At 41.9% G+C, this 25,455-nt stretch overlaps 1 protein-coding gene across 2 annotated transcripts in view; it reads right to left on the bottom strand.

Moving 5' to 3' along the window:
• PPARGC1A (PPARG coactivator 1 alpha) overlaps positions 1 to 25,455 on the bottom strand; it is a 913,403-nt gene that overhangs the window by 518,869 nt on the left and 369,079 nt on the right. For both annotated transcript variants that reach the window (XM_078394052.1, XM_078394051.1), the window contains exon 2: positions 328 to 387. In XM_078394052.1, the coding sequence (XP_078250178.1) occupies positions 328 to 387 (60 nt within the window). The remainder of the gene's footprint in view (positions 1 to 327; positions 388 to 25,455) is intronic.

Here is a 25,455-nt window from a genome sequence, read left to right as displayed (position 1 = left end):
GAGATTTTGCACCTTCACATCAGGTCAGTATCAGCAAACTAGACCCCAGAGTGAACAGAAATCATGACACAACACCAGAAACCACAGCATTACAGCAAAGATCTGCTTTCCTAGTAAGTGTATCTGGGTCTCCAAAAGCTCTTGAATCTGTCCTTGAGTATGCTATCTGAGTGTGCTTATTGGTGCAGTTTGTCCTTAGAACTAAAGGGACACTTCACCATCCATTCACATATATCATTTCGTGCATTTACAAACATACACAATAGAAAAATGTACTTTTTTATAACCTCCCAACTAGAATTTGACAATTAAAGGGGTTACATTTACCTGTGTGTTGCTGAAAAGAATGTTGCATTCCTTTGCAGGAAGATCAGCGCTGGAAAGAGGCTGCAAAAAACCAAAGCAAAGCAAAACAGTAAGGTTGCATGAACATAGATTAAAAATATTTTAAATCTAGTTTGATATCATGGAACCTGAAAGTTCAGTTAGCTGCCTCTTTATACTCATTGTCTTAAAGTATTGCCTTTTTATGATGATGTATACTCATTGTTTTCAGATTTAAATATTGTTTTTTAATAATATAAGCCACCTAGGGTCGTTTTCAGGAAGAAAAGGGGGAGTAAGAATATTTTAAATAAATAGAAGTTCTACGATTATTAGAATTGTTGGATAGCACTAAGAATAGACAGACAGACAGACAAGTCACATTATATGCATTAATAAGGTTCATGTACAGGAACAAGCTCATGAATTCCATCTCTGTCATTTTCAGATAGGACCAATATATCTACATTTCTTTGTCTAATAAGTTGGAGACCCACTACTATTATGAGTACAAAATATTGGTTGGAAGGGGACCAACTGGTCTGACTCAATATAAAACAGCTTCATGAGTTCAGACCAAGACTCTTAAACTCACTTTTTTCATGGCTTCATATACATTTTCCTGATCTAAAACCACTCGAACGCAGCAGAACAAGAGAAGCCAAGGAGTTACAGATTGAGGAATTCCTAATAATAGATATGCTATTTCAAACGTGGTTCAAAATTTAATAAGGAAAGACTATGATGCTGAATCCATGTGGACGTTGATAGAAACGGTGTAAAAGAATGGCTTTGGCAGATGTTTTGAACAATTAGATATTTTGACAAGTACTTTTATTGAGAGAAACAACATGTGGCCTCATCTTTAATTCTGTTACATATTCCCAGTGACCCAAATGTATATACATATTATGTATATACACAGTGTATAGCCAGTTTCAAGACAATGGTTCTCTTGATGACCATCTCACCAAGGCAGTTAGGAAGGTCTATGAAGCAGACATGAACTACACACATTATCAGTAAAAAGCACCAATATAGTAGCATAAGATTAAAATCTTAAACATACTTCATAGAATAATCTGATTCAAATATACCGATCTTAATTCTGAATTTTAAAAAAAACCTTAGGCTTGAGATGAATCAATCCTATATAAATTGCAGTTCTGCTCTGATATACTGTACGACTATCTCAAAGCAGCTGGCAAACCAGCAAATTTCTTCGAAGAGTAAGTCAATGACAACTCCAATGATAAGATATTTGTAACCTTGTGAAGTGCAGGAAATAAACAAGAAAAACAACCACATCTATCTAAGCAAGAACTGAGTCAAGCTCTTTCTGTGTAGCACATAAATGCACTCCTCCCTCAACCCACATGTCAACAATATTATGGAGCTGTGCTTGGCCTTGCCAAAGGATGTAAAAAAGTGTGGGATTTTGGTTTTGTTGCATTTCTCTTGTACTCTCCCCAGAACCTTTGAATCAATTTGCTAGACTTCATCTTGTCTTCTCACAAAGCAATTTATTGGGGAGTGGGCATTAATTTTTTTAAAAAAAAAGAAGTAGGGATTTTTATGCACTATTAATTTAAGTAGGTTTCTATCTTTTTCCAATTGTGCATATTTTAGCTGTTCACATTTTTAACACAAACACATACTTTCAAGGCAGGCATTTTGTGCATACGTTTACTAATGACCACAGTACGGTTGTATTTTTCAATTTGTTCTATTTATCATCCTCTCCATGGGAAGCAAGATGGCATAGACTCATGTTGGCATTCCATTGACAAAAGATGCAACACTTCAAAGTTCACACAAATCTCTTCATTAGTGTTAATGTTACCTAAATGAAGACAGGAGGGCCTGGCGTGCTCTGGTCCATGGGGTCACAAAGAGTCGGACATGACTAAACGACTAAACAACAACAAAATGGAGTTAGTCTGTGGTCAAGGACAGAGACACCCTATGAGCCTGCAGGGTATGACATAGATGTCAGCCTGCCCAGCATGACACTTGGTCAGTGCCTGGAATGGGCCTGTGCAAGTCAGTTTGGGATTAGACCATTCCTGCGTTGAGCAGGGAGTTGGACTTGATGGCCTTATAGGCCCCTTCCAACTTCACTTTTCTATGACTTATATGATTCTATGAAAATACATATTATTGGAGTGGGATCATATTGTTATGAGTGACAGAGTGACTGTGGGTTCCAGAAAGACCAGCACCTCAGAACTGAGAAGGAGAAATCGCAAGGGAAGATGGCATAGTGTACCTAATGCAGAGCTGCAAGTTACAGAAGATGCAAGTTACAGACAGAGATAGTTTCGTTATTAATAAGAGATCGCTGCGTGGGCAAAGGTTTGGACTTCCGCACTTGTTATGCCCAGACAAGAGAGAAGTGAACTGGAGCAAGAAGTCCAAATATAACTGAAACTGGAGAAAGCAGGCTTAAGAAAGAGGAAGCAGCCTAGCTGAAGCCAAGTCTGTGGCAGATGGAACAAACTATACATGTGAATGCTTCCTGCATGACAGCAGATTGTATCTGCTCAGGAAGCCTGGGTCTGCTCCCGTGTGCTTGTGCCAGCCCAGGTTTAGCCCATTAACACAGCCCATAAGGAAGAGACCTATAAGAAGGATGACCCAGGAAAAGACAGGTGGGCTTTGACAGCGCTGCAACGATTGCTCCCATCACCCTCTCTGAGGACTGATCCCCGATCAGAGGAGGGCCTTTTGGATGAATGAGTATCTTGTGTGAATGGGAAGTATGAATGAGAGGCCTCTTGGTACCTTTTGTCTTATATCCTATGTCTGATGTCTCATCAATAAATGTTACATGAATAGTGCTTAACCCAAAATTATTGGTGTACAGTGGGGTCTTGACTTGCGAACGGCCTGAGGTACGAACTTTTTGAGTTACGTACTTCTCCGTCCGCAAAAATCCATTTTGACTTGCGAACGGAGAATTGAGGTACGTACCAAAAAGTTTTTTAAAAAAGCGGGAAAGCACCTGGAGCCGGGTGGTGTCGACGCGGTGAGAGGCGGCGGCGGTGCTCCTGCTCCAGGATTGGGGTGCCTCGGGGCATTCCGGCCGCCAGAATTCCAGCCCGGCCGGGGCCTCCACCTGTCCTGGGTGGGCTCTGCTGAGCTGAGCTCTGGCGGCGGCGGCAAAAGGCAGCGGTGAGGACGGAGGAGCCTCTGAGCGCCCCGGTGAGCCCGCGCGGGAGGGCTCCATGCCGGGGAACTAGGCGGGCGCGGGCGGCGGGTGATGGGAATGGGGGCTGGGGAAGGAGAATGAGGAGGGCTGGGATTCAGCTGGGGCTGGAAACGGGGGCTGGGCGGGGAGGGAGGGAGCGCCGCGGGGGCCTCAGGGAGCCTGGATGGCTGGAGAAGGAGAGCGAGGAGGGCCAGGACCCAGCTGGGGCTGGAAACGGGGGGAGGGAGGGAGCGCTGCGGGGGCCGCGGGAAGCCTCAATGGCCGGGGAAGGAGAGCGGCAAGGCGGAGAGAGGCGGAGAGGCGGCAGCGCTGCTCCTGCTCCGAGATTGGGGCGCCTCGGGGTGTTCCAGCCGCCAAAATTCCAGCCCGGCCGGGGCCTCCGCCTGTCCTGGGTGGGCCCCGGTGAGCCAAGCAGCGGCAAAAGGCAGTGGCAAGGACGGCGGAGGAGCCTCCGAGCGCCCCAGTGAGCCCGCGCGGGAGGGCGGGAGTGAGTTCACGGGGTGGCCCTGGCGCTGGGAGGGCTCCATGCTGGGGAACTAGGCGGGCGGCGGGTGATGGGAACAGGGGCTGGGGAAGGAGAGTGAGGAGGACCGGGATCCGGCTGGGGCTGGAAACGGGGGCCGGGCAGGGAGGGAGGGAGCGCCGCGGGGAGCCTTGATGGCCGGGCACCGTGTGCTGCTGCTGCTCCCATCTCCACCCGGCCCATTCCCCCGGAGCTCGGAGAAAATGGCTGGGCTGCCTGTTTCGCCTTCCTGGGATTACAAAATATCCCCCTTGCTGACAAGACTAAAATAATTAACTTTTCCAACTCCGTATCACTATCTTCCTGGACAATCGGAGCACAAACCTTTCAGCAGGTTTTATCCTTTAAATATCTAGGTATCACTCTGCATCATAAACTCAGTTGGCGTCCCCACAAAAAATTGGTTCTATCTTCCTCTAGTCTCCATCTTAATGCCATCTCAAAATTTCACTATTCATCTGGCAATCAATTTGTGCCTGCAGCGTTGCTTATTTTTCGGACTAAATTGCTTTCCCACTTACTATATGGAGCTCCTATTTGGATTGAGGCCATAGATCATGATGTTGACACTTTGGCAGCTGCCTTCTTCAGGAAAATCTTAGGAGTCCCCAACATGATTCGTCTTTCAACTTTAGTTTTGGAATTAGGTACCCATCTCCCTTCTACCCTTGCTTGGTCCACCACATTTAAATATTGGCTTCGTTTACATTTAAACTCCAAGCCCAATTCCTTACTATACGATCTACTCAGAGACGATTTCCTTTCCAAGTGGCTGAAGTTGATTGAGATTAAACTTCAATCCCTTGATTTGAATCTAGAATCCCTAAATGATTTAGGAATTCAACAGGCTCATGCTCTTATTAAATCTAAACTCTGGCAGCATGAGTTTGAGGTTCTTGCAGCCAAACTGAATCCTACCTGTTCCCCGCTCTTTTTTGGTCTTTTCCCTTCACTTGGCTATCATCCAAATTATTTTTCCTCACTTATCAACCCCAGGTCAAGAAGAGCATTTATGTTAGCCCGATTTAACATTTTTCCCTCAGCGAACCATGCCGGTCGATTTGCAAATATTCCTAAAGAGGATCGATTATGCCTGTTCTGCCATTTGGTTCCGGATACACTTGATCATATACTGTTTTCCTGCCCAGTTCATTTTTCCATTCGTAAGGCACTACTAGAACCCTGGTTATCTTCCCTGCCGAACACCCCTGAGATTTTTCTGAATGATTCTTCCTCCCGTATCACTGAAGCTGTCGCTATTTTTCTGCTTGAGATTCTTAAATTAACTTCCAAGTTATAACCCGTTGTGTTTATTGTTAGTAATTCCAGCTGTATTTATGCCAATAAAGGTCTGGAGAATGAAAATGAATATCCCCCTCTAGTGGCAGAAGGCGGAACAGCAGCTTCCCATTACTTTCTATGGACGGTACAGAGCAGATACGGATTACAACGGTTTTCAATGCATTCCTATTTGAATGCAGATTTTGACCTGCGAACGTTTTGACTTGTGAACCGCTTTCCAATACGGATTAAGTTCGCAAGTCAAGACCCCACTGTATGGTCTTCTTGTCAGTAGTCTGGCTAGTCTCTGTTTCTCTCTCTCTCTCTCTCTCTCTCTGTCCTCTCATGGCCCCTCTCCCCAGGATATAAAGAACAGTAACCCATTTGGGGTAACAATATGTGATGTGAGCCCCTGCCAGGTCAGGACCAAGTACATTGTTAGCTACTCTACACACATATCTGGGAAGCAGGTTAATAGTTAGTCCAGGATCAGACTACATGGGAGACAGATCTGGTAAACTGATTCCCAGTAGATGTGGAGCTGTTGGCATGGGGCAGATGACAGAAGTGGCAGAGAGGGTTGTCTGAAAACTAGCAAGATTATCCATATTAAGACTGCCTCTTCAAATCTGTATGGCTAGTTCCCCACTGGGAAACGCTTTGGAGTGGGTCCTTCCTATTCTGTTCCCTGGTTGACATCACCACCTAAACCTTTAGTCTGCTGCCGGGATCTTTTTGCTCCCTGCATCTCCAGTGGTGGTCTGCTTACCCTCTGGAGCCTAAGAGAACCCCCAGCTTCACTTTTCAGGGCTTCATCATTATTCTGATTTTTATTCCTTTGCCTGGTCTCTTATCTCTCCCCTCCTTTCTGGTGCTAGTAGGCTTGCTGCAGTGCAGCTCCTTTCTCTCACCTTGCTCCTTCTCTCCACAGTATTACAGTTACAGAAGCATTTATTTTCTTTCACCTTTGCGTTTTACCAGTGGTTTCTGTAATCTTCTGCTGGCCATGCCTACATCTCCTCCCAGTATCATGTTGCATGGAGGGGGTGGGTTGGAGAATGACCCTCTACTATGTTACACGTTTATCTATATTTTTAATGGTTAATTTTAAACTCTAAGCTCTATGGAACATAGAAGCAATGTGGACACATAAAGCTTGTCAAATTGAACAAATTAGCCTGGAATCATTGAAACAATGAAAAGAGTCATAACTTGATACACAGATGAATTTTGATATGAATGGAAATAATTGCCTGATTTCATTCTGGAATTAACCCTAAATAGGATAAATTCCAGCTGTGATGAACACAGGCTTCTGATCTTTTTCCCCCCTAGTGGTTATAAAATTCTATAGGGCTCCTAGGAGGATGTTCTGACATCAGATTCCCTGACTTGACACATGGTTCTCTGTGCATTTTATTTCTCCAAAACATTCTCTTTGAGAATAGGAAACAGATTTCACTCATCCCACCTTCTTGTACATATCTCAGACTTCTGTGCAAAATCTGGATTATATATAGTATATCCTGCATGCTTTAAGGAGATTATATGAACACAGGTGTGGCAATTCTGTCCATGCTAGCCAGATGTGCAGCTATATTTGTAAACATAATTAGTAGCATGTTTGTACGATGAACGGCTGTGAATGCCTGAATGATACAGTTGCATAGGCTGAGTGTGAGTATGATTGGCAGATGGCTGATAAAATGTTGAGTGCAAGGTTGAATCTAGATAGGTTGGTGTGATGGCAATTGAGAGAATGCCAGTCTGTTTTGAGAGTCAATTCTTAAGGGTCTGCTGGAGAATCTAGTAAAGAGCAGAAAGAGTCAGGGAAAGAGAAGGAGGGAGAGGGAGAGGCTGCTGTCACACCAGCAAAATGTTTCCAAGTTACTCCTCATGAATTTTGACCCTTTTTGGGGTTCAGACAATGTTCCCCCTCCATGCCATCTCCTCATCAAATCCACCCTGCTGGGAGGCTACTAGTATATTTCTTTTGTTTCATCACACAGTACAACTGACATTCCATTTAGTGTGTACAACTAAACCGAGTCATTTCCTTTACATCTGGCATGCAGTCCCACCTCCCCTACCTACTTTGGATCGACTCTCTTTTTTTAAAATTTTCAAATAGGAATGTTGGAGTATTGGTATTCTTCTGTCAATTGCAGCTTGAAGTACAAGAGTTCACAGTGAGTTCTCCTCCATAGAGGTTAATGCAGCATGGGAATAGGAAGAAATGGCACAGATTTGTACATGGTCAGGAAGGACGGTTTATATATATCATGTCAGGATTTGGTATGCTGCTGTCATATGCGGCTTGAAGTACAGTGGACCCTCTACTTATGGAATTAATCCGTATTGGAACAGTGGCTGCAAGTCGAAAAGTCTGTAGGTCGAATCTCCATTGACCTACAATGCATTGAAAACCGATTAATCCCATAAGTGGCAGTTTTTATTCTATTTTTGTTCAATTTTTGTTTTTTTCCGTTCTGTAAGTTGATTCTACGGCTGCAAGTCGAATCTAAATTTTGCGGCCAGAGAAGTCTGTAACTTGAAAAGTCTGTAAGTCGAGCCGTCTGTAAGTCGAGGGTCCACTGTACAAGAGTGCTGTAGGTTCTCCTCCATAGACGGTAATGCAGTGTGGAAATGGGGGGGGAAATGGCATAGATCACTACGTGGCCAGCAAAAGTGTTCTGCTGATGTGTCGATATCCCCTTTTTTTAAAAAAAAGGAGGGGAAGAGGGCAGAGAAAAGAACAAAAAGAGGAATGGGATATATCCCGCTGCAGGGGTGTAGATGAATGTATCACAACTAATTTACCCCCCAAAAGGCAAAATGAGTAAAAAAGTATGAACCATTGTCTCAGCATATATGTCACATGACTTCAACATGCGACTATAAGGAAGCAAAAGATGTGAGAAAAAAGGGATACGTTTTACTGGTGTGACTAAGGCCAGAGTTAGTGAGAGAGTCTGTCTTGTGATGGAGAGCTGAAAAGGATCTTATTGAGAGTGCTGTGTAAAGAGTCTGTGACAATAGTAGTTATTTTGAATGTGAATACAAAAGGATATATTTATACTTTATAGTAATTTTACCCATATCAATATTTATTTTTATGATTAACATAGAAGTTATTAAGAAATAATAAGAAAGCATATTACACAAAATTATGTAATACCAGAGGGAACAGAGGAGATTTAAAAAAGACTCAATTCACTCAGGACCTTAGTATAAAAAATATACCAGCTTCAGGCAAAGAACCTGTAGTTGGGGCACAGTAAAAGTGACAACCCCAAATACTTGACAGAGGCTTTGGGGTGGTTGTCCTCTTAGGCTAACTCCTGTCTTAGTGACACTGAATGGTGGCTGGGTTTAAGATGAAAGTGACAAAGGGGTGCTTGTGACTACCTGAGCAGTGTGTGACGCACTAGTGTGAAAATTAGTGGGAAGGCAACCTGCCCAAGGAAGAATGTCACAACGCAACATTGCCTTATTCAATATTTGACCTTTGGTCAGAAAAGTCTAGTATCATGTCTCCTCTCTCAGACTATGACTCTCCAAGATCCTGAGATCTTCATTACTTAAAATATGAACTGTTCACCCTGGAGCTTTCTGCATTTAAAGCATGTATAGTACCACTCAGCAAAGGCTTCTCTCTATGCATCCTTAAGTGGGACACAAGAACAGAAGACTCTCCAAGATATTTTCCTAAGCACAGAATATTGTAGCAATACAACCATAAGCATATGTAGAAATCCCTGAGAAGCCCATCGTTTAACTTCCCCAGCTTTTCACAGAAGATAGAAGATTTCAGTGTGTGTGGACCAATCAAAGAAAATAAGCTACTCAGCATTGCATTTGCGAAAATCTTTCACCAATACAAACTCATGACTGGATACCAAAATTTTTGCTTATATGTGCAGCCATAAATTGCAGTCTTACAAAATCTATCTAGGAGTAAAATTATGCAACTCAGTGACTTAGGTGCAATTTTAGAGTACTTCAGGTAGGCCCATGAAATCAATGGAATATTAATAGGCCATGTTTGATTTCATTAGATCTGCTAAATGACAGAAAGCCAGTTTGGTACTGCGGATAGAGTATTGGACCAGGACATGGAAGACTTGTGATGGAAGTCCTGCTTTGCCATGGAACCCCAACAGGAAGTGGCAATGGTAAACTACTCCTTTAACATCTCACATATCTTGAAAACCCATGATTTGGAAGCAACTTGACAGCACATAACAACAAAGTAAGAAATCCAAGCAACATATCTTCATGGATTGAAGCAAGCCTATTTGCAGTGTCCTAAACTCTAAACACATTAAGCTAAAAGTCACACAGAAGGCAAATAGATCTGCACCTGTATAAGAGAAGAAGCAGAGGCAAGATGTGTACAAATGTTATGTTCAGAACTAGTTGCCTCCTCTCTTTCCCATAGTGTAAACTATTAAAAAAATGTAACTCAGTATGCTTTCCAGCACATAGCAAAATAGACAAACACAGTAGACAAAGTATAACTTCGAGACCATCCCCACTCCTGGCAAGATAGCAAGAACTAACTCATTTTAACAGCAGTGTGAAATTTTGTCTATTGGTTATTATTGGCTATTGCTCCATTTTAAAGAATATCACCACACAGTCAAAGCATTTAGCTCCTGACTAAATGCTCCTTCCCTACATAAATACTTTTCTGGTTTGCATGTTAATTCATATCTATTACTATACATTGGTCCCCTTGGCTTTACAGGAAAAGAGAATGAACATGGAGTTGTTAAAAGTATGAATAGTATTATGGGTGGAAAAAGTAGTTGCTTACCTGTGCCAGGTTTCCCATTTAAACCAATGACTTTATGTGCAGTACTTATTTAGTTTTTCACAAAGCCTCAACAATGTTTCTAGAGGTCACCTAGTTAGTTCCCCATCCAATTATCTATTTTTTAAATTAAATAAAACTTATGGACCATGCAAATTATGGCTGTGTACCACAATTTCTCCAAAGTCATACAAACATTTGGTGTCTTAGACTAGACATTAAGGGTATGCAGGTTTGTGGCACAGCTGCCTGAATCTTCAAAGATTTGTAGTCCAAAAACAAAAAAACTGTAGTCCAAAAAAAATTACACCTGTAATACAAACATTCATTTGCTATTTTATTATTATTTGAAATAAAACAGACCTGAGGTCTCCTATTTATTTGGGGCATAAAAGAAATTTCCTTTATTTTTCTTGTCATGCAAGCAGATGTCTTGTTTTTTGGTTCATAAGTTTCCATACTGCTGTCAGTTTCATTTCTTTTCGGAAACCCAGTTGCTTGCAATGGAAATAGGTGTTTTGCTTTTTGTTTTTTAAAGCCAATAGAGTAAAAACACGGTACTTCAGTATACAGTAGTTGGTTCTAACTAAATACCTCTAATTCAGCATATATTGTCATTTTCCTATGGCATTCCCAATGTTTGAAGAGGTGGAAATAACTTTTAAAAACACAGATTTTACATTCCAAGGATGCCTGACTTATTTTAGAGTTCAGATATCTGAATAGACTAAAAAATAGGAAAACAATAAATACATAAAAATGCATAGGCCTCCAAAGTATCTATACAGTAAAACCAGTAAGATGAAAGATAAGTCCTATTTAAATAAATAACCTTCTTCAAATATAAGGGAAGTAGGATGCTGCAAATCTTTTGTGTGTTGTACTAATAATGTGCTAAAAAGCTGAAATTTTTTAAATCACCTGTAACAGTTCTACATACACATTGTATGCGGTTTATGTTATTTTTGAGGTGCAAGTTTTCAAACGGCATTGTTAAATCATTTTTAAATGATTAATTGATTAATGATAATTTCAACCTTAGGTCTGATAATTATGGTTAAAAATTTTAAATTTTCAGTTTATCATAATTCTCTGGGCTATAAGAGAATGAAAAAAAGAAATATTAACAAGCACCTCTTGTAACAGCAATGAAGTGTCTTTATTCATGAATATTCGTAAAATCCATTTTTAAGATGCACTAATTTTCAAACAAACAGGAGTGGCTCTGTTACAGATGAGGGGCCAAGGCTATTGGGAGGCAAGACATGTTGCCTCCCGGCATGAATATCACAGCAAGGAGATTGCTGGACAGTTCTAGTGTGTGTGCATGTGCACAAATTGATACTTTTGTGTTTATCATGTTTTAGATTATGCTGAATAGTCTTCCAAATTGTTTGAATAAGAATAAGAAGGAATTTGATTTTGTTTTCACTTTTCTGTCTCTAAAAATGTACATGATATGTCATCGATGTTGACCAATATGAAGTGCCAGGCATCAAGGAGCAGAATGGCAGATTTCAATGGAACCAGATACAAGGGACTCTTTTTCCCCATTGTGGCCTTCTCTGTGCTTCAGAATCAGACATCACAAAGAGAAAGCGAGGGAATGACCTTGGATTTAGCCTGTTTCCAACAATGTAGTTGTCATTTGGTCCCCAAACATTTGCAACAAAATAAAACAGGTCATGTTCCCACAAAAAGGTTCCCATTATTGTACTTCTCTAGACATTTGTTGAAATTAACAATAGATCCAACATTGGTAGTATCCATTCCCATAAGGTGCCGAATAGGACACTCTTCTTTTTTCTCCATCACCCCTGAAGTTCACACACTACTGAGCAACATTATGAGAAGCAACTACTTCACTAAATTCTTCCATTCTGTGTGTTTTGTTTGTTTGTATGTCACAATCTTGACATGACATAAAATCATATATTATCCCCCCCCAAAAAAATAATGTTTTAAAGCAAAAGGTTATGACTGAACATATTCCACCCAAAACAAAGAAATTCAATATTTAAAAGAGAGAGAGAGAGGAAGAGAGAGAGATTGACTCCCTGTTCTCACTCCAAACACAGGCACACTGAGCTGTCTTTTAAAATCTTAATGTCTATCAAAGTGAACACTATAGCATAATCACATTTGCCATTCCACTCCTTACAAAGCACATCACAATTGGTGTGGAAGAGCTCTACCTAATTGTGTGGAAGAGGTGAAATAGGCTAGTGTCACAAGATTTGCAGCACGGTCCTGTTCAAAGTTACAAATCCTAACTAGCTCAATCCAAGTGATCCTTATTTGGGGGAAGTAAGTCTCCTCACGTTTAAATAATTTAGTCTTATATAAGAAGTTTTGCTTCCCACTCAGTCCCCCCACAGTTAGGAATAAAAGAATGACACTCATCTCATATCTGCCTGAGCTGGAAGGTGTAAAAAGGGTGCATCAATGTTCCCTTGTTTTGAGCCAGGGAGACTGTATTTATTTGATTGGAAGAATACCTGAAGCTATACTTCCAATCAGTTTAAACCAAATATTTTCGTTTGTCTGTTCTGGTCTTTGGGAACTTTCCCTGCTACTTGCAGTGTATGAACACCAGTAACCTGGTTGGGATTTCCATGCTCACAATAAGCAAGCAGCTGTGCTATTTGGCAAGGTTTTCATTGTGTACTCTGGAAAACCAGGTGAAATCTACAGTGACTCCTGTCGCTTCACATGACACAAGCCTTATTACAGTTGTAAAAGGACATTCAATATGAACTTTTGAAAACCCCAGTAGGGCTTGGATCCAGTTTTGCACCCGTTGGAAGACTTCCTTAGAAGGAAGGCTTTGGGGAGCCCTTGAACTGAGAGAGAGAGAGAGAGAGAGAGAGAGAGAGAGAGATGAAATCACATGGGCTCAGGCCGTTGGAATGCTCCAAACTCAATGGGTGAAGATTCACCCTTGGGACTTCGGCAAGGCACCCCTTCCAGAGCTATTCTGCCTCTGTCTTTGATCACATACAGCCCAAAACCCAGACTATTTCAGGTACTTACTATTCAGACCCCTGTATCATAATTATTCTGTTAGCTGTTAGTGGCATCTTGGTCATTTTTTGCCTCAACAGCAAAACAGCTAATTTTCTGGAAAACATAAACGAAAACATTGTACTGTCAATCTTCCTGAACCTGATGTTCTCCAGATGTAGGTGACTATAATGCACATTCCCCAGGCTGGCTGAGGAGATTAGGCATTGTAGTCTAACAGATAAGGAGAATGCTATGCTGAAGAGTTTTAAATGAAGATTTTTAAACCTTCATTTCTTTGACTTCTCTGACATTCTACAACTCTCATAGCATATATTATTATGGATTTACAAGAGGCACACTTATACCATAAAATCATCAAGCTTGAACACATATTTGTGGATAAAAAGGAGCGCAGATTAAACTTTAAAGAAGAATTCTGAATCACTGCAAACTGCACAAATCTTTATGTGTTCCAGGATAAATCTGTATCTTCTTGAGCTTTAATTGAAGGGTGACTAAACTTGCCAACAGGATTTTGCTTAGTTAAGGATTTGAAAGATTTTCAATACTCTTTTGAAGGATATACAGTAAAAGGTGAAAGATCTTGCCCCTTATGTTGTTAAGCCGCCTAGAGTGGTCATTCGACTAGATAGGCAGGATATAAATGCAATAAATAAATAAATAAATAAATAAATAAATAAATAAATACATATCTTGCAAAAGTACACATTTTGACCCTTAGCCACAAATTTGTACTGGGCCAAGAGAAATTATGTTTGGTCATAAGAAGCAAAACTTTGGAACCTGAGGGTACCTCAAAGAATACCTATGGAAACCTCTAAACCTCTTGAATTTGTCTGATTATTTTGAAATTTTAATTTTACAATTAATTGCAAATTTTAATAATTACTGAATAAGCTGTCTCAAAGAAAATAATACAATATATACTAAAATGTATGGCTGTATTGCCAGTCTTCATATTTTGCATTTTACTATATCAATCAATACATGACAATGTATTGTTTTTCTTACTTCCTTCAATATTCCTCTTCTTTCAAAACAAACATATCTATCACATCAAGTCTGTAAAAACAGAACTGGGGAAGGTTTTTCTGTCTCTGTACATGGTCAAGCTCCAAAATATACTGGTGTGTTTTTCGCAGCTTCCCACCAAGATATTCCACATCCCTCTGCATCAGGGTTTCAAGTTAACTGCTAACAGATGAATACTCCCCAAAGGTGGCTTCTGGCACAGCTGCAGGGTGTGAGATAATTGGTATAGTCTTTGCTCCTTGGCTGATACATAAATACATCCACACCCACATCTGTCTTTGGAGGGGAAACACCCAGGCTAAGAAAGTGAGACAAGGCCCAGTAATCTGTCTGCAGGAAAGTAAAATAAATAAATAAATAAATATAAAACTGCTGTCTGATTATAAAGATATGGCTAAAGAACAGCTCTGAATATTGGAAGAAAAAATGTTTGTGTCCATAACAGATGACATAGCACTCATTTCAAAATTGACACACTTGGCATTTTTGATTGTGTTTTAATTTTTAAAAGGTCAACTAGGAAACTTAACACTAATATTTACTGCTTACAGTGGCTGCTACACCTCCCATCATGAGAGATATCAACATTAGAATATGATTAGAGAGGTGAGTTTCTCTAATAGCACCCTGAGCATCTGCTGAGAATCAAGCTTTCTTCTTTGAAAGCGGACACAGGATGACCTACCTGTGCATCATTTGGATAAAAGGTTATAGAGACATGATCCTCTGTATATTTTCATCATTTTATACATGGCCTTTCAACTGTCATTCTCAGTTTTCTCTAAAACTACAAGAGCAAGAGCAACGGCATCTCAACAATTTAAAATACGCTATCAAAATATTTTGTTGTTTAGTCATTAAGTCGTGTCTGACTCTTTTTGACCCCATGGACCAGAGCATGCCAGATACTTAAAACATTTTTTCCTCATAAAAGGATGAAAACATTAAAACTTAAATTATAGGTCATTTGTTGTTGTTTAGTCATTAGGTCATGTCTGACTCTTCGTCTGACTCTTTTCCATGGACCAGAGCACACCAGGCCCTCCGGTCTTCCACTGCCTCCCAGAGTTGGATCAAATTCATGTTGGTAGCTTCGATGACACTGTCCAACCATCTCGTCCTCTGTCATCCCCTTCTCCCCTTGCCGTCACACTTTCCCAACATCAGGGTCTTTTCCAGGGAGTCCTCTCTTCTCGTGAGATGTCCAAAGTACTGGAGCTTCAGCATCAGGGTCTGTCCTTCCAGTGAGCACTCGGGGTTGATTTCCTTCAGAATGGATAGGTCTGTTCTCCTTGCAGTCCAGGGGACTCTCAAGAGCCTCCTCCAGCACCACAATTCAAAAGCATCAATTCTTCTGCTGTCAGCCTTCTTTATGGTCCAGCTCTCACTTCCATACATGGCTATTGGAAAAACCATAGCTTTGACTATGCGGACCTTTGTCGGCAAGGTGATGTCTCTGCTTTTTAAGATGCTGTCTAGGTTTATCATCACTTTCCTCCCATGAAGCAGGTGTCTTTTAATTTTGTGGCTTCTGTCACCATCTGCAGTGATCATGGCCAAGATATTGGCTTCTTTGATATTGAGCTTCAGACCATTTTTGTGCTCTCCTCTTTCATCCTCATTACAAGGTTCCTTAATTCCTCCTCACTTTCAGCCATCAGAGTGGTATCATCTGCATATCTGAGGTTGTTGATATTTCTTACGGCAATCTTAATTCCGGCTTGGGATTCCTCCAGTCCAGCCTTTCGCATGATGTATTATGCATATAATTTAAATAAGCAGGAGGACAATATACAGCCTTGTCATACTCCTTTCCCAATTTTGAACCAATCAGTTGTTTAATATTCAGTTTTAACTATTGCTTTCTGTCTCACATATAAATTTCTCAGGAGATAGATAAGGTGGTCAGGCACTCCCATTTCTTTAAGAACTTGCCATAGTTTGCTGTAGTCCACACAGTCAAAGGCTTTTGTGTAGTCAATGAAGCAGAAGTAGATGTTTTTCTGGAACTCTCTGGCTTTGTCCATAATCCAGCGAATGTTAGCAATTTGGTCTCTTGTTCCTCTGCCCCTTCGAAATCCAGCTTGTACTCAAAATGTTTAGACAACTGGAAAAAATAAACTTTGGAAACATTTGCAAATAATGTTTTGCAAATAATGTTTAGACAAACATTAATGTTTTGCAAATAATGTTTAGACAAACATCTGCCTATATTTGCAAATGTTTGTCTAAACACCTGAAATTGTCCAAAATTAATGTGTAGTGGGCTTATTTAAGTAACGTGTTTCACACCTGGGCTGTGCTCCTGATAGCAGAAGACTAAATTGGAGGGAGGTAAAGGAATCTACAGCAAGTGTGCACTAAGGTGCCCTTACAGCCGGAAGATTCAGGTTGGGGGGAGATCATGGAAATAAACTCATTTTGCCATCACATGAGAGAACTCCCTCTGTCTGGTTGTTTTTCTTCAGCTGTAGCACCAAACAGAGCTTAGAAAAAAAATCCTTTTTTTATACAATGTCACAGATTGGCCCAACCTGCATGCTTTAGGCTATAAGACTCAGAAACACACACACACACCCAGCCACCATGATCAATATACTATAGTAGCTGAACACTGCTGGACAGCTTTATGTCTCACAAGGATGACATCGTCAGCTCTGGCCATGCTTTGGCCATTTCAAGTAATAAAAAGCTTCCTAAATACACACGCCAGTTTCAGGACTTTAAGTCATTTCCCCCTCCCATTCAACAGCTCCTGAAGCCTGCCCAATGATGAAAGGGATCTGAGGTAAGGGGAATTGAGGAAAGTTATTATTGCCCCAGAACAGTCACAGTATAACCATGGCTCATGATGTCTTCCTTGCTGAGTGGTGCAGCTCTGCCAATAGAATTTCAGCTTATGTATAACAGGCAATGCAAGAAATGAAGAGAGATGAGATGGGGATGCTATATGTAAAGGACTATGAGCAGAAAGATAAGCTCAGAGTACCTTCCTCCAATACAACAACAAACCAACAACAAAACCATTGTTTTCTTAGATCACAGTTTGCTGGTGTTCATCCAAGGGCCTGTATGTTGAAATACAGACTTCAGCCAGACTCAGCTGCTAGATTTCATGGGAAAACATCCCTTTTAATCTTAAACTTCCCATCTCAAGCCTTTTACAATCCCTCTTATGCACTGAGTGAGTAGTTTAACTCTTTCTGAGAAACCTTTCCTGCATTCAACCTCAGGAATTGTTGTAAACTGTAGGCAAGAGAAGCTCTTTGTGCTTATTTTTAATTAATTTGTTCGTATTTATATTTAATTCTAAAATATAAATTAAAAACTATAGAGGATGGAATTGATGGGAACAGACGAAGAGATGTGAAAGTTTCTCAAAATATACAAACTGGAGGGCATAATAGCAAAACACTTTGGGATCTCTGCTGCAGGGGTACATGATGAATCTAAGACTATTGCACACAATAAATTGAAGATAATTTACATTTAAAGACCCGGTTGAAACCAAACATTCCCATAGCTCTCTTTCTAACTCTGCCCATTTCAAATTGTGAAGGAAAAGGAACATTCTCCATATTTGTTAAATGCCTTCAAGTTGGGAACAACTTATGGTGACCCTAACAGGGCTTTCATTGCTAAGCCAGAATTCAAAACCCGGGTTCCTAAGTTTTAGTCCATTACTCTGTCCTCTACACACACTGGGTATCCCATTCTTTAGTGAATTAGAATCTGGCTGCACACCTAGAGGTTGTGAGTTCGATTCCTCACTGTGCCTCCGGTGAGTACAGCCAGCCCTTGTAGTTTTCAGCAAGCTGCACACTTCCAGGGCACCCCTAGAAGAAGGCAACAGTAAATGATTTCTTAGTACTTCCTACCCAGAAAACCCTAGAAAGGGTCACCATAAAACGGAACTAATGTGATGGGACACAATTGTTCTCCATATTAACCTTTATTTAAAATACAGTAAGTTTCATAGTGGTACAGTGAAGACTGTCTTCATCCATTTTATCCAATGAATGGGATCTTCTGAGAGAAAGATCATTCAATAATCTCATCTCTGAAATTATTAACAATAAAAGTAAGAAAAGACAGGCGCTATATTCTGAATGCAGTTTGTCATTACATGTAAATATTTTCTTCTAGTTACAAAATCTTGACATTCTGATGTCAAATATAGTTGTTTGTTTCAGCTAATGGGAAAAAATGATATAAGGTGCTTTGAGAATGAAACGAACATTCTACTCCAAGCCTCTGCGTTTTATAAAGGCCGTGGAATCAGAGATAAGGAGCTATTTATATCTTGACAGGGTTTTGCAGTGAAATGAGCTTTGCTTTGCAGACCTGTAAGATTTTGCATGGCATAATAGCTCTGAGGTACATACTGGAAAGGTTTTGTATGGATCAGCAGCTCTGCTGTGCAGACTGGCAAGAACCTGCATGGAAGAGGAGGTCCAGTGCGCAGTCAGACTATGGCTTTTTAAAAAAGTAATGTTTAACATAATGAATAATACAACAAATCAAAGTTCCCAGTACTAACATTAACAAAAATGGAATAAATTTTGGAGCTACCTAACAATTAACAAGTCAAACTTTTTTTTTTTTTGCTGACAAGCTCTGCTACTACCCAACTCTAGACATATTAAAATTTAGTTAACATAGTTCCATTTGAATAGCCACTACTAAATGCCTAAGGAGACAGAATAATTATATGAACAACTGAGCAGAGAGAGCCAACAAAGGAAAAGGAGATTTCCTGATTCACTAAAGAACATTATTTATTTGATTTGTATACCACCCATCTGGCAGCCAAGGCCACTCTGGGCGGTTTACAACAAACTAGCAAATAGCAACATTAATACATAGGGGTGAAGATCAAAAATCATGAAGTGAGGATAAAATTATAATACAATAAATGCAATTAAAAGCATAGAAGAAAATAAAAACATAGCAGTATGATAGAAGTTATATTATTGGACACTATTGTATCAGAGTGTAGCTTATTCAGGGAAGGCCTGTCTAAATAGACTGCTTTTTAGTAGCTTTTTAAATTTGCCCAGTGAAGGGGCCAGGCAGACGTCAGGCAGAAGGGAGTTCCATAATTGTGGCGCTACCGCCAAGAAGGCCCGATTTCTAGTGGTTGTTGTCTGGGCCTCTCTCGGGGTCAGAACTCTCAGCCGCCCCGCCTGCAACGATCTCTCAGCCGCCCTGCCTGCAACAATCTTATAGGTTGGGCAGAAGGAGGCGCTTGGCCAGATAACAAGATCCCAAACTGTTTAGGGCCCTATAAATTAGTGCCATCACCTTGAAATTGGTACGAAAGCAAATAGGTAGCTGGTGTAAGGCGGCCAGGGTGGGAGACATATGTTGGTATTTTCTAAGCCCACTCAGAAGCCTGGCCACCGCATTCTGGACCTGTTGCAGTCTCCATAGCAGTCCTAAGGTCAGCTCCACATAGAGGGAATTACAGTAGTCTAATCTCGAGACTACCAGTGCATGGACCAGCATGGTGAGAGACCTGGTATCAAGGTAGGGATGTAGCTGGGCAATCCGCTTTAGGTGCAAATAAGCGGAACGGACTACAGACACTCTCTGAGATGTCATTGATAGTGATGGGTCCAAAAGCACACCCAAACTACGAAACTCATAGTTCATGGAAACAGTGCTCCCCAAAAGACAGGGAGACACCCATACTATAGACACTGGGGCCCCCATGCACAGGATTTCCATCTTGTCCGGGTTCAGCCTCATTCTATGTTCCCTCATCCATCCCAGCACCGCATCCAGGCAGTACTCAAGGGACGGGATAGCATCCACTGCAGAAAGAAGGGTGGAAGGAGAGATAGAGCTGAACTCCTGATGACCTCTCCCAGTAGCATCATACAGATATTAAATAGCATTGGGAGATGACTGATCCCTGTGGGACTCCACAATTGAGAGTCCACGGAGTGGACAACATCTCCCCAAGCTGAACTCACTGAGGATGGTCCTCCAGGAAGGATCGGAGCCAGGCCAAAGCTTGAACACTGATCCCCAACTCCAAGAGCCTCCCCAGAGAGTATCAAAGGCTGCTGAGAGGTCGAGGAGGACCAGCAAGGACATTTTGCCCCTGTTGGCCTCCCTCAAGAGGTCATCTTGCAGGGTGACCAATACTGTCTCCGTGCCATGATGTGGCCTGGACTTGGGATGGAATGGATCAAGGGCATCGGTCTCCTCCAGGAGAGCCTGAAGCTGGTCAGCCACCCCTCTCTCTACCAGTTTGTCAATAAAGGGGATATTAGCGACTGGACGATAGTTGTTAATATCATCAGCTACCAAATTGGTTTTTTTTCCAGATAGGCCTAGTGAGTATCTCCTTGATGGCAAGGTACCCTGCCCTCAAAGAGAGACCCATTGATAATAGCCTCTTCCCACTCAGTTGTTATCAGCCTGGCTGCTTTCAACAGCCAGGGTGGGCAAGGATCTTGTGAGGAGGTGGTGGGCCTGCATCGATCAAGGACCCTGTCAACCTCAACTGATGTCACAGGCTGAAACTGTGTTAAAATTCCAGGGCAAGGCAATGAGCTGGACGTATCAGCTCGAACCACTGATAAAGAGGAGATATCTAGGTCCTGGCAGATGGCCTCCACTTTTTGTATAAAGAAGGCTGCAAATTGGTCACAGGAGATGCTACTGGGAGGCCTGCCACTGTGACTAATTCTGGATAAATCGTGTACAATGTGGAACAGTTCCGCTTGGTGGTCCTGAGCTTCACTTATCTGGTGAGCGAAGTAAGATTTTCTTATAGCCTTCACTGGCTAAATAAATATTTGACACGCTTTTAGCTGCATTTAAGTTAGCTACCGTTGGGGCCTGTCCCCAAATGCCCTCTAGCCTCCTCCTATTACGCTTCATCCCCTGCAGCTGTTGGTTATACCAGGCAGCTGGTGGGTGTTGAGAGTGGAGGGGGCATTTAGGAGTGATCCTGTCAGCCGCCCTGGTGGCAGCTGCATACCATTCATCCCCCAGAGCTTTGACAGGAGCACCAACAAGATCAGCTGGGATCCCCCACATTGCATCTGTCAGTTGAGGCTGACAGGGTGCTTGATCGCTGTAGGGCCCTCCTCACTAGATCCTTGTCCAGCCTGGTTCTTGAAATGGCAAGACCATTAACAACAGAGTGGACAGCAGCTATTATTAATGAGTCTCTCCTTGAGGGCAGGGTTCCCCGTGCCCTCAAGGAGAGACTCATCAAGCCAATTGGGAAAAAGCCCAACTTGGCAGCTGATGACATTAACAACTATCAGACAGTTGCCAACATTCCCTTCATTAGGAAGTTAGTGGAGAGAGTGGTGGCCGATCAGCTTCAGGTGCTTCTGAAGGTAACTAATGCCCTTGGTCCATTCCAGTTTGGGGTCAGGCCTGTCATGGCATGGAGACAGCATTGGTCTCCCTGCAAAATGACATTTTAAGGGAGGCCAATAAGGACAAAATTATCAGCGGCCTTTGAGACTGACCATAGTATCCTGAGGAAGTTCTCTGGGTTGGGGATTGGAGGTCAGGCCATGGCCTGGCTCTGGTCCTTCCTGGAGGACCGTCCCCAGTGAGTACAGCTCAGAGAGATGTTGTCCGCTCCTGCTGGTGGGGATCCCTAGTATTTGCAGTCTGGGTGCTTCCCTCTTGGAGGAGCTACTTTTTCCATGAAGGATGAGGTGCGCAGCTTGGGGATATTCTTCCACCCAGAACTGTTGATGGAATCCCAGATAGTGTCTTCCATCTTCCTACTTCCATCTAAGGCGGATTGCCCAGCTGCATCCCTACCTTGACATTGGATCCCTCAGCATGCTGGTTCATGCATTGGTAGTCTTGAGATTAGATTAATGCAATGCCCTCTATGTGGGGCTGCCCATGGGGCTGCTATGGGGCAGCCAGATTATTGAGTGGGGTTAGGAAACACAAACACATTTCCCCCACTTCGTCTATCTTGCACTGGTTACCTGTTCACTTCTGTACCAGCTTCAAGGTGATGGTGTTAACTTACAAGGCAATAAACGGTTTAGGATCTCTGTATCTGGCCAAGAGCCTCCTTCAGATCAGGTTTGCCCGTCCTGTAAGATTGTTTTAGGCAGATATTGGGCCTTCTTGGTGGTAGCATCACAATTATGGAACAGTCTACCACCTAAAATTCTCATGGCCCCTTCATTTGGGAACCTTTAAAAAACTATTAAAAACCTAGTTATTCAGACAGCCCTTCCCAATTTTAAAAAAAAAACACCTTGATACAATAGTGTTTCTAATAATTTAACATACCACCATGCTTTTAACTTTATTTTATTTGATTATACCCTAAGGTGTCTTTTTATTGTAATTTATTTTGTACCTTTTATATTTTATGGATGTTGCCGAGCTCCCTGTCATTATGTTATTGTTGTCGTTTAGTTGTTGTAAACCACCCAAAGTGGCCTTGGTTGCCAGATAAGTGGAATAAAAATATAAATAAATAAATAAATAAATAAATAAATAAATAAATAAATAAATAAACATCTCAGCGGCCTTTGATACCATCGACCATGGTATCCTCCTGGGGAGGCTCTCCGAGCTGGGTATAGGGGGCCTTGCATTGGCCTGGCTCCGCTCCTTCTTGGAGGACCGCCCCCAGAGAGTGCAGCTTGGGGAGAGCATCTCGGCCCCGTGGAATCTCAACTGTGGGGTCCCACAGGGGTCGATCATCTCCCCAATGCTGTTTAACATCTATATGAGGCCGCTGGGTGGGGTCATCAGGGGGTGTGGAGCCCGGTGTCATCAGTACGCTGATGATACCCAGCTCTACATCTCCTTTCCACCAACCGCAGGTGATGCCGTTCTGTCCCTTCAGCGCTGCCTGGGGACCGTACTGCAATGGATGCAGGAGAACGGGCTGAGGCTGAACCCGGACAAGACGGAGGTACTAAGGGTGGGCGCCCCCACAGTCGGGGGCTTGGGAAACTCCCTCTCCTTTGGGGGGTGACCCTCCCTGCCAAGGATGGGGTCCGCAGCTTGGGGATCCATCTCGACCCGGCGCTCACTATGGAATCCCAGGTGACGTCGGTGGTCCGAACCGCCTTTTACCACCTCAGGCGGGTAGCCCAGCTGCGGCCCTATCTTGATGTTGGGGCGCTCACCACTTTGGTGCATGCGCTCGTAATCTCAAGATTAGACTACTGTAATGCGCTCTACGTGGGGCTGCCTTTGAGGTTGCTGCGGAAACTTCAGATGGTACAGAACGCGGCGGCCAGACTCCTTAGTGGGGTGAAGAAATTCCAACACATCTCATCCACCCTGGCCGCTTTGCACTGGCTGCCCACCCGATTCCGCATCGACTTCAAAGTGTTGATGCTTACATACAAAGCCCTAAACGGTTTAGGGCCTCGATATTTGGTGGAACGCCTTCTGCCACCAAGATCTACCCGTATCACTCGCGCAAGCCAGGAGGTGAGGCTGAGGAGCCTAACGCCGAGGGAGGCCCGGAAGGAAAAGACAAGAAATCGGGCCTTCTCGGCGGTGGCTCCTCGCCTCTGGAACAACCTTCCTCCTGATATTCGCGCGGCTCCCTCGCTGGGTATTTTCAAAAAACAACTAAAAACATTGCTGTTCCGGCAGGCCTTCCCTCCCCAGCCAATTTTTGATTCCTCTCTTTTTTCCCTCCTTGCGTTCGATCTAACTCTTGAATATGTTTTTATATAAGTTGTATTAGCTATTGTTTTATCCTTGTTGTAAGCCGCCTAGAGTGGTCCGTTGATCAGATAGGCAGGATATAAATGAAATAAATTAAATAAATAAATAAATAAATAAATAAATAAATAAATAAATAAATAAATAAATAAATAAATAAATAAATAAATAAATAAATAAAAATATTACAAAGCTGTCCAAATTGGCAGCCATCACTATAACCTGTGGTTGCAAAATATAACCATATGCTGTGTGAAGTGCTTCATCTTGCCTGTTCTGAATTACTGTATCTACCATAGAATATCACTGGATGAACCTTGGATTCCACTAATATGTGCGGAGAAGATTCCCCTTGAAAACTTTTTATACATCATGCATAATTGTGCGCACTGCTGCCATGTTCTTCTTTATTTGCATACAAATAAATTATTATATAGTCATGGCCAAAAACATTAGCACCCTTGTAATTCTGTCAGACAACGCAACCCTTCTCTCCGAAAATAGTTGCAGTTGCAAATGTTTTGGTACACACATGTTCATATCTTTGGTTTGCATTGGAACAACACAAAATAACAGAGAAGTCAAATCTGATACAATCCCACACAGAAACCCAAAAATGCAGTGGCCAAAATTATCCCAATTTTCTGAGAGAAGGGTTGCATTTTCTGACAGAATTGCAAGGGTGCCAATATTTTTGGCCATGACTGTATATTCATATATTTCTTGCAACCAAAAAAAGAGATCAAAAATATATGAATGGCCCAAATGTATGCTATTCTCCTTCTGGTTTACCAGAGGATGACAGAAACGTATGAAAGAACTAAATATTACTGAATTGTAGCCCAGCGACAGCTGATGTACTCATCTAGAAAATTATAGCTCTCTATATGTACACCATCAATATGTAACTTCAGCTTTTTTCTCAAGGGCAAGAATTTCTGGCAGTTGTGTTTCATCTTATTGGACTATGACTAACAATCAGGAAATGTATTTAAATTGTGTGGTTTTTTTTAATACTGATTGATTCAGAGTATGCTTACTGGAAGACAGAAACATTTCCTAGATAAAATATTCCTTTGGAAGTTCATTAAACGCACCTGCTGTGTGACAAGTAAAACAGAACACATGCAAATCCTGTAAAACCTGAACTTCTTATGTTAACATTTATTGCTTGGTAAGAGAAACTATGTTAAAAACATCAGTGGAGCAATTTCTGAGGACAGCTTTCTCTGATCCACTTTGGGGATGAAGTCATAATATGATTCATAATACAGTGGTACCCAGACTTACTGACTTAATCCATATTGGAATGGTGTTCGTAAGTCAAAGCACCATTTCCCATAGGAATGCAAGGGAATAGGATTAATCCGTTCCATCATTTCAAAAAAATACCAAAAATAAAAATAAACAGAGCAAGTCCCACGCTGGGACTGCAAAATAATAATAATAATAATCCAAAAACAAACAACACAGCACAGAAACACAACCCCCCAGTCCAAACCCACCCTCCAAAACCCACCCAGAACAGTTTTTTAAAAAGGAAAAAGCAGC

This window comes from Pogona vitticeps, chromosome 5 (genome assembly GCF_051106095.1).
Source record: "Pogona vitticeps strain Pit_001003342236 chromosome 5, PviZW2.1, whole genome shotgun sequence".
NCBI lineage: Eukaryota > Metazoa > Chordata > Lepidosauria > Squamata > Agamidae > Pogona > Pogona vitticeps.
This window is presented reverse-complemented; position numbering and strand designations above follow the sequence as displayed.